Raw genomic sequence first — 10,050 nt, 5'->3', positions numbered from 1 at the left:
CACGTGTGGCTGTTTCCACACCAATAAACTAAACCTGAGCCTCTCTCATACGGTATGTAACCCTTTCTGCAGCTTGTCATTCTTTGGAAATGTTCCTTTGATGTGTGTTTGCTGTATTTAGTGCCTATTCTTCAACAAATGTTTAAAAGAAATCCAGAAATGCAACGTGTAACCTTTCAAGATTTAGTTATAGTTTACAGGTTTAAAATATCAGTCACAACTTATATTACAAGCAATGTCTGCATAGAAGTGACCAATTAAATCTTACACAATAAAAGCACAATATTTAGATCATTACAAATGATCTGCCTCCATGTATTTTCTGTATAATGTTGCCTCTGATTGCAATGTGAAGGGTTCTTTGGATTGGTATGATTGGCTCTGTCTTGTAAAGAATAACTGAATAAACTGTTCCTCCTGAATTGAAAGGTTTTTTTTTAATTTCATACGAACTTTGCACTTAAACAAGGGGACCATTGGTCTTGATGTCCTGATTCACACTTAATGACCTACAAATAGCCCAGCCATCGTGGTGGGTGTGGCCTTCTGGGAAAAAAAGGGCGACAGCTTTTGTCAGCATCTGAGCAATGTTCAGACGGGGTTGTGGTGTGACATTGCAAATGAGCATAAATCAATGCTGCTTCTAAAAAAGGTTTTTGAAGAAAACAATATGCAATGTTGCTCAAAATATTTCAGGAAGTCGATATGGACAGATATATTTATCTAATTAATAGTGTTGCTGTTATCTATGTTGCAGATTGTGTATGATTATTGATTCTTACATTTGAAATATTAATATATATGTAGTAAGAGCCTCATATTCATGCATGTGTAAACGAACAGCTGATTGCAAGTGAGTTTGTCACAATTTTATTAACAGCAGTTTAGTTAGGTTTTCAGCTGCATCCAGAAAACCAAAATCTTTAGAATTGAAGGGTTACCTTTTCTTATTTATTATGCTTTCACCATTATTATTTTTGCTCCTTTTCAACCGTCTAATTTGTCAAAAACAAGTGAGGCAACATTAGTTATTGCACTGAACTGCAATAAATGCTGAAATAAATCAAGTTGTTTGTTCCACCTACCTGCCATGACAGCTGAAAATATGTGCTTTGAAAAAAGTTTTAATGACTCAGTCGGGATTTATGAAAGTAATGTTAATTCAGAAAGTAAAAGGACATCCAAAACACAAGATGACAAATCAACTAAGTTCAAAATTATAGTTTTGCCTTTAAGAGCTTTACATCTGTTCAACATATCACAGTCTGGCACCTCGTTCGTCCTAACTGGTCCCCACGTCCTGTGGTCCCTTCATTTCTCCATCTCTCCACAAGATGTCCTCAGACGCCCCCTCCGTCCCTATCCCCACCCACCTGCTCACATAGTATCTTTCCTCCTCTTTTCAACCTCACTTCAAACTGGACAATTTCCTGTGTCTAGTTTAATCCTGGTTTGAGTTTCAGAGTTTTGTTGAGTCCCGGACCTGCCTGCCTACATATGAGCTTGTTTTCCATTACCTGCTACCATACCTGCCTCTATGCCCGCATTTGGGTTCCTCACTACTTGCCTATAGTACAATTTCACTGTTAATTCAATGAAATTGTACTAGGTTTATTTTCGTATTCATATTCCCAATATTGTGACCACTTGATGAAAATGCAATCAGTGGATGCTTAATAGTGGCATTTCAGAAAAAAATTGGTGAAGCAAGAATAGCTTCTGCCGTCCTGTGACCTCCACATAGACACATAGATGATCACGTGAGTCATTTGTCACACCTTTCTCTCCTAAAACACTTGAAGTAACAGAGAGAGAGACCCTTAAGGCTGTCCCGTGTCCCCTGACGTCTGTGACAGGATTCATATTACAGATGGACACATAGACATGCTGGTCACACGCTGTGTATAAGCAATGAACTATACATTGTGTGATTTACCATCACACATTTTGGTACCAGTCAAACCTACTATATATGATCAAAAAAGTATTTTTTTTATTCTTGATAATAACTTTAACTTGAACCTCAGCTGTTACATTTATAGTTTAAAACATGGGCCATGCAGATAGTCGGTTTCCATCTAATTTTCGGCTCCTTCTTGCCGGCTCACTGCCCTCCTGACCTACACATGTAAGTTTACAATGGTGGTCAGCATATTTGTTCAAAGTGTGCTTGTCAGTATGAAGTTATGAAAGAGAATTGATTGAACACCTTTGGGGTGATTATAAAAGTACACCTGTGAAATTCAAGTCAGTCACTGTGTCAAGTCAGTGTTATTGAAAAATATCCCACTATCACATATCACACATTAACATTATGAGCATACTTCTTAGAGCCTACTGTACTTAAATTGGGTAAAATGTTAGGTATTTGTGAGTCTGTTTTTTTTTATTAGCCTAGGCTTCTAAATACTATAACCTACTTCTTCTTACAACTTCACTAAATTTAATAGGAAACTATTGTACCTTACATTTCATTTTTTTGTTAACTGTTGTACTTAATATTTTATTTTTAGCCAAAAATCTTCTTAGAAAATAGCAGTTCATAAAATATGATGTTATTAGGCAGGAACAAAAGTCTTCACAACACAGCGTACTGTAAAGTTATTTAAATTGGCTCCACATAAAAATGTGTTTTCCATACATTATTAAACCCTAAATACTAAATACAGGTTAACTATCTGATTTATATTATATAATAAAACCATGAAAAGAGAACTGCTTATTGGGAACAATAAGTTAAACTTACATTTTGATTAGGCCTTTAATATTAATATTCATGTTATAATAATCTTGTATAATTGTGAACTAGGACCTCCTCATAAGGTAGTGCAATTACATTTTATTTATTAAGTGAATTCTTAGAGACTATAAATGTGTCCACCAAGATATAATGGTATTTTTTGTTTTACAACTATTGATACACTCTTTACTCAACTTTTTTATCTGATTACAATAACAATTGTTCTGGCTCTCTAGTTTCCACATATTCTTCAATACAAATCAAGTAAATATTGATCAAAGGAGATTGCTGTTATAACACTTCTACTGATGTATATTTATCATCTTAATATCTCTCGACTCCATGTTAAGCCCTGTTGCCATAAGTAAGTTGGTTTACTGGTAGACATCAGTACAGAACAGAACTGTAATCTAATGTATCAATAGGACACCATCAGAGGTAGTTTTCCACAGTTACATGGTCATCAGGTGGATTAACTGCTTAATGGAAAAGTATGCGTCGCTGGTCATCCATCGCTGTGATTGACAAGAGCAGCTGCTGTGAAATAATGTAAACGTCTGAAAGTTCGCGGGCTGTGATTGGCTGGTGGCGGCTGCTCTGCCGGCACTGATTGGCTGCTGGAAGGAGGCCCGTAGCTCGAGCTGTAAAGCTCATGAATACGTCCCAATGGCACGTCCGACGCGTCCGACCCACCACGAGTACGCCCTGTGATGCGTGATGACGTCACAGACGCATGTGTGATATGAACTGCAGACCCTCTCGTTCAGAGTGAATGAAACAACGAGAGAGAAGCGTGAGCCACTTAACATCTCCTCTTTTCGACTTTCTGAAACATTTATATCTTTCAGACTTGTGTCCTCGGCTTTGGGTGGAAACACTCTTGAAAGTTTTTTCGGCTGAAGTTGAGCAGGACTCGCAACAAAGCAACAAAAAAGATGAAGTACATTATAGGAATTGGCGGGTAAGTTTTTTATTTTTATTTTATTTTCATCAATCAGCTCGTTTTTGCGAAAACTTTGCTTACACAGTCGCACCACTGTCCATCTTGAGTGTAAGTTTGTCATTTAGGATGAAGTCGCTGATAGTTGAGGAGATGAATGTTGTTATAATAAATCTGTGATGTTGTGGGATCCTGTGTAGTGTTATGTTACAGTGATCATGGGACATACTAGAGGCTCTGGGTAAATACGATATTTACATGTAATGGGGACATTAGTCTCTGCCTGGTTGTTAGTCACGTTTTATTAGATGCCCACCAGAAATCATCATCACTGGACTGTTCAAAGTCACATCCGGTTTGGCTCGTTTGTTGCGGGTTTGTTGCCATAAATCAGGCGGGACATTTGAAATTCACCGCGAGACTGAATTCAAAAGTGGAGGGAAATTCACCTTAAGTTCAATAAGAAACTAAATAAAGCTGACTGTTTAAACCATATTGTTTCTATTTTCATTCACATTGGGAGATGACACGATTAAATTAAATTATTTTGTTTTAAATCAGAGCCAAGCGCCCTGTATTCAGGACATTTTCTTAATTATAGAGGTGCAACTTGAAATCTTACACTACAAACTATTTTCAACATTTTACTTTGTTAAAGCAAATCTATCTGACTATTTTCACCAGATAAAATCTAAAAACTATTGAATGTAAACAAAGTGCGCCGCTTTTCCTCTTGAGAACAACTTGTAGGAGTGACATGTTTTCTAAATGTTATCTCATCGAAAACATTTAGTTTTCAGCTGTTAAAAAAAAAAAAGTTTGTAAAACATAAACAATCTTTATTTTGACACTTTTGCCTTTTTGTTGACAGAGTCACCAATGGTGGCAAAACCACCCTGACAAATAAGTTGATCAAGACTTTGCCCAACTGTTCTGTTGTTCATCAAGATGACTTTTTCAAGGTGAGTTTTAGCTATAGTGGAAAATCTGTTTATTTGTGATATTGTTACCTCCTCCTGTAATGAACACTGCATGTAAGCAAAGTAAGCTCCCTTCACACATGCTGTGTTCATCACACTGTATGAACTGCCTTAATGTCTATGTAGAATAGTTTGTTACTTAATTGCTTAAGTCCATTTCCTCTCTTGTATCCTTCTTATTTCTTTTATATTGATAGTCTCTATGTACTGCGATAGCTTTTTAACACATTCTAAAACAAACTCTTCTACAACTCAAGTGTTAGAATTGTCTCTTTCCCCCCACTTTTATTAAACCTGTGTACCTTTTGAAATTGTTTGCCCTCTATGTGCATGCCCTTTGCTATTTGTGTTCTCTTTTGTCTACTGTGTGTTCTCTTTTGGCTGTGCTACTCTGGCATGTGAGTGGGAACTGCAAGTGTTCAGAGCTGTGAGGTTGCAGCAATATTTTATTGGTGACTGTTATTTCAGAAACCTGATCAGATAGAAGTCGGGGAGGACGGCTTTAAACAATGGGATGGTAAGACTTCACTGAAGACTGCCAATGACTCATAGTTTTATTGTCATAAACCAACACCCTCAAACATTAGATGCATTGCATACATTTAACAAGCACACCATTCAAGAACAAAAAATCCCACTAAAACCTCCCGTAACTGGGAGAAAAATACAAAACACATTTGCATTTTTTCATGTTCTCTATGTGTATTCATTCTAATTCCCTGTTTCTTTTCTATCATGTGCCTTTCTATTAATCTCGCCCTGCAGTGATCACAGCCTTGGATATGGAGGCCATGACCAACACCGTGAAAGGCTGGATTGAAAACCCAGTGAAGTTTGCCCGCTCCCATGGCGTCACTCTGTCTTCTCCTTCTGACGGGTCTAACCCTGAAGAACAGACCCACATTCTCATTGTGGAGGGCTTCCTGCTCTACAACTACCCGTGCGTTTAGAATCATTAACTTTGTTTGACTTTCAGTTTCTGTCTCACCCATGCACTGTAGGTCTGGATATAAAACGTGTTAATTAAGATAGGTGATTAGTTGTTGCAAACCCACACTGTAAGCACATGTTGGTCTAGAATTTTCTCTAATGGTCTCTTGTGTCCAGCTAATTCTAGGAAATTCATAATAACAAACTTTGGCTGGGTGTTGTTATTTCTGTGCTGTCACGTGATGACACTGCATGCTTACCATTGGCAGAGCCGGTCCTGCAGATAGAGATAAGAGTTTCAGCAGAAAGAGGCTCTCTGAATTGTCCTTAAAGCTAGCTGCGATGTGATTGGTACACTGTGATAGGAACAAATGTCAAGTACACTGCAGAGAAACAGATAAGCCACAGTTGCATGACTTAGCTCCTTTACTCTTGTAACATGTGACCTTGTTCGTCACCTTTTAGGCCTCTCCTGGATGTGTTCAACAAGAGCTACTACATCACGATTCCCTATGAAGAGTGCAAGAGAAGGAGAAGGTAAAGCTGACGTGAATACAAGTGTTTATATAAAGTTTTTAGCTTTTTACATTCTAATATTTCTTTGTTGGCATGACTCATTTCAAAGAGTGTGTTATTATTTTTCAGTACAAGACAGTACACTGTGCCTGACCCCCCCGGCCTGTTCGATGGCCATGTATGGCCAATGTACCTGAAGCACAGGAGAGCAATGGAGGAATGTGGTTTAAATATTGGTATGTTACAGCTTAGAGCCTATTTCTTGTTAATGTTAATGCATACATGTCACATCACTGTTCAGTTGACAGCAGTGTCTTCTGTTTTTTGGTCATCTTCATAATTTTATGTCGTCTGTTACAGAGTGTCTGGATGGTTTAAAACACAAAGAGGAGATCTACAACCAAGTGTATGAGGACATTCAGAACAACCTACTCAATCGTTTATAGGTAAGACGACCAATTAAGTTTGTAAATGCTCTAATTTTACCGATATTAAAAAGTTTTTTTTTTTTTTTTTCCAATATTATAAAGTACAAAAACATATCTGAAGTGTTTTTCTTTTCTGTTTTTCTTGCAGCAGGAGGACTCCTCTCCATCCTTGTACAGATTTTGTAAATAGTCCCAAGGATTCTTTTTTTACGATGTTTCCTTTTTTTTTCTAATTTTATTCTGTTTGTAAACGGAGCAACTCAGCTTTAATTTATAATTGTCTTTGTTTTTTTTATCATCTTCAGATGATCAATATTTTTGTTTTTACTGTTTTAAAAAGTGGTTGTTGAAACAATGACTAGTATGTTACTGTTATATGAAACTGCTGCCTTATAATGGGCCACTTGTTGCATTCTCTTAAGAATAAATTCATTAGTTACTGTTGATCAACAGTAAATCAAAAATCTCAGTTTTGTGTTTTTAATTTTGAAAAACGTACATTTTGTTGAACCCCAAAATACACTTTAATGCCTATAAACCAACCGACATGTTCCTGTTGTGTTCATCTAAACTTGAACTAATCTTTCTCTCGTGCTGAGAAATTGACGGATTTTGAGGGTAAATAGTTAGGGACTATGTGGTTTTTGGGGTTGATACTGATGGGGGGAGGGGAAAAATCAGATGCCGATATCTTAGATCTATGTCCTATCTGTACAGACAGAAAGACATACACATTTATTACGGTGATATCAGCACATATCTGTGATCAAATTAGCCGACACCGATAGTCACTGGATATGCTAATATTGGCCAATATTATCAACTGGACGATTTCCTGGTCAGGTTCTAGAAATAGTTCTCTCTCTCTCTCTCTCTCTCTCTCTCTCTCAATATAACAGTACCCACATGTTCTGTATTACCTGTTCTGACAACCAGCAGACTTTAATGTTAGCCAACACAGAACATGAGGAAATTGAACTTTCTCCTATGAGATTAGGAACGTTTTATGGGACTTCCACTGTACCTTCAGTGTTTTATGATTAAGAATAATTTTATGCATTATATCAAAACAAAAGTTGTTGTAATTCAGTGTTGTGTGTTTAGAGTTGAAGTGACTGGTTGGTGTTCATGGACTCAGGACATTTATGCAGGCTCTCACTTTTCTTGGCTCATCTTACGTTCTTGTTTCTTACGTATCTTTTGTCTGTGTGTTAGGGTGGGCTGTTTGAAACGGCCTTTTGTTGCCTGGTTGGGATTTTTACAACACTCAAACTATATTTGAATTTCTAACATACAAGTCTTATTGTCTTTAAAAGATGATGCACTCAGACTTTTCTTCAGATAACTTTCAGAAAAGGCTGCTGTTATTGCACTTAGACACTCTAACTCATGGCAGAAACTAGTTTAATCCACAACCTGTTCAATCTTATCCTTTTCTATAAATACTTTAAAACAATCTTTAAAGGATTGTTCCTTTAGGCTGAACTACTTTCATCTGAGGCAAACTCAATGTCTTAGTGGGATCATGAGTCAACATTGTTGATTATTTTAATGAGAACCAGACAAAAATGCAAAAGACAAATAAGGAAGATAGTAATCAGAGCTGGTTTTGTAAATACTACAGTTGGAAAAAGACTGAGCCTAAAGTGGATTAGATGTCTAACAAATCTAACTTGACATTTAACAGTTTGAACGTCATTATTAAATGCTAGAAACAAAGCAGATAAACAATCCATATGAACCACTTTCTCACATCTATTTTAGAACCAAGAGAGGCCTACCCAGTTAATTCCCTGGAGAGATTTCTTTTTTAAACTATGTAGAACTAAAATAGTTGCCCTCACTTGCCTCGAGTACAAGCATGAGTAGGTCAAAGCCTAACCACATGATTTAGGTTATTAGCACTTGATTTAAAGCACATGAGGCTACAGCACGTGCTGATATCACCTTACACTCATAAATAGGCCAGGTTCATTTCTCATTTCCTCCTGGGGAATACCTTGTGTCTTGTGAACAGAAGTTTTCTAAAGAAAGGAGAAGTCATAGGGGCTCCTTATTTCCACTGACGGCAAACAAAAGCTCTTATATTAGATGAGCACGAACTAAATCAGCCCAGACTTTACCTGCTCGCCCAAAGTATGAATGGTTGGGGATATTTTTGAGTCCCAGCAGGACTTCAGGGACCTATAACAGTTGCAACAATTCTCTGAGTTCCTTTCGGCATCAACTGTCATGTGTGTGCTGTGTGAATGGAGCGACAAGGTGACTGTTGTGACGGTCTAACAGGTGGACGTGCATTGTGAATGACACGTCCACCTGTTAGACGGACTCCTGGACTCCCGGTGCATAAGTGACCGCAGCATGTGTGGCGGCTGTGAAAGCACGTACATATGGATCTGTCCATAGAGGACAAACATAAACCTAAAGGAACACTCCAGAGAAAAGATTTCTGTGTTTAAGGTCATCATTTCATTCTGTAAAAGAAAAAAACATGATGTGTTTGTGTGCATGGTTTGCATACATCAAACGCTGCACTTTTGAACTGTGTGAAACAGAGGCTGCATTAAGCTGCTTCACAGGAAAAACAAATCCAGTCTAGACATTTTCCTCCTCAAACCTGACGTCATTACTCACAGCACACGTCCATCAGCAGTGTGGCTCTGTTTAAAGTCACTTCTATTAAGTTAACATTGTTCCAGTCTCCTACGTAGACTATTTTCTGTTTTTATGATGTGAGTGTTTGCATATGTACGCGCATGCAGAACATTTCAGTGTAACTCTGCAGGAACATTCTAGATTTTATAGCTCTTAAATACCTTTTGTGAACAGAGGACCAGCTGACGTTCACCACATGAGGGAATCACTTGCAAGACTGAAAGAAAGGAGACAATGTGAAATTGGGTTAAAACAAGAGAACATTATACATAGGCCTACTGTATACGGAGAAAATCAGAGGAAAGTAATATGACCTTTATTTGGATTCACAAATGTCTTGGATTCCTGTCACAGGATACTGAAGTCTTTTTCACCTCCATGGGAAACCTTAGTCAGCATAGCATGTAAACTCAAGTTAAAAATCCACATGTTCACAATCTGACCCTGTGTCGGGGCAGAACTAAATATTTGTACTCGGGTTGTATTATAGCATATATTTATTCTGTTCCAGAATAAATATATGCTATAATAAAATTCTGTTTCTGTGCAGTTGTTCTGATAACAGTGGTCAGGGAAGAAGCTGACAACATCCTACAGATTATCATGCAGCTTTGTTCTGAAGACACCTCTAGATCTCAGAATCGGTTAAAGTTTACTTTCTCCAATAACACTACCATTTCTATGTAAAAAAGAAGTAATACTATATCAACCGCCTTTCATTTTAACTTCAATTTAAAAGTCAATGAGCCATACTGGTATTCCCCACTGGGAGCAGCTAGGCAGAAAAATGACATTGTTCTGATGGAGAGGAATGATAAAATATTGCAATGTAATGCAAAGGTATTCTGAGGGAATGTTAAA

At 37.4% G+C, this 10,050-nt stretch overlaps 1 protein-coding gene across 2 annotated transcripts; it reads left to right on the top strand.

Annotated features, from left to right (window-relative positions):
- Positions 1 to 3,492: 3,492 nt before the first annotated feature.
- On the top strand, positions 3,493 to 7,003 carry mibp (muscle-specific beta 1 integrin binding protein). 2 transcript variants are annotated; one of them, XM_020631846.3, is made up of 8 exons: positions 3,493 to 3,701; positions 4,552 to 4,642; positions 5,129 to 5,177; positions 5,426 to 5,600; positions 6,056 to 6,127; positions 6,236 to 6,342; positions 6,467 to 6,552; positions 6,683 to 7,003. In XM_020631846.3, exons 1-7 carry the CDS (start codon positions 3,676 to 3,678, stop codon positions 6,550 to 6,552), a joined length of 606 nt encoding a protein of 201 aa, XP_020487502.1. In that variant the 5' UTR covers positions 3,493 to 3,675; the 3' UTR covers positions 6,683 to 7,003. The 2 variants fall into 2 exon arrangements, with proteins under 2 accessions (XP_020487502.1, XP_065812069.1); XM_065955997.1 differs by lacking the exon at positions 5,129 to 5,177 and having other exon boundaries at positions 3,494 to 3,701.
- Positions 7,004 to 10,050: the final 3,047 nt, after the last annotated feature.

Source organism: Labrus bergylta, chromosome 6, assembly GCF_963930695.1.
Source record: "Labrus bergylta chromosome 6, fLabBer1.1, whole genome shotgun sequence".
NCBI lineage: Eukaryota > Metazoa > Chordata > Actinopteri > Labriformes > Labridae > Labrus > Labrus bergylta.
This window is presented reverse-complemented; position numbering and strand designations above follow the sequence as displayed.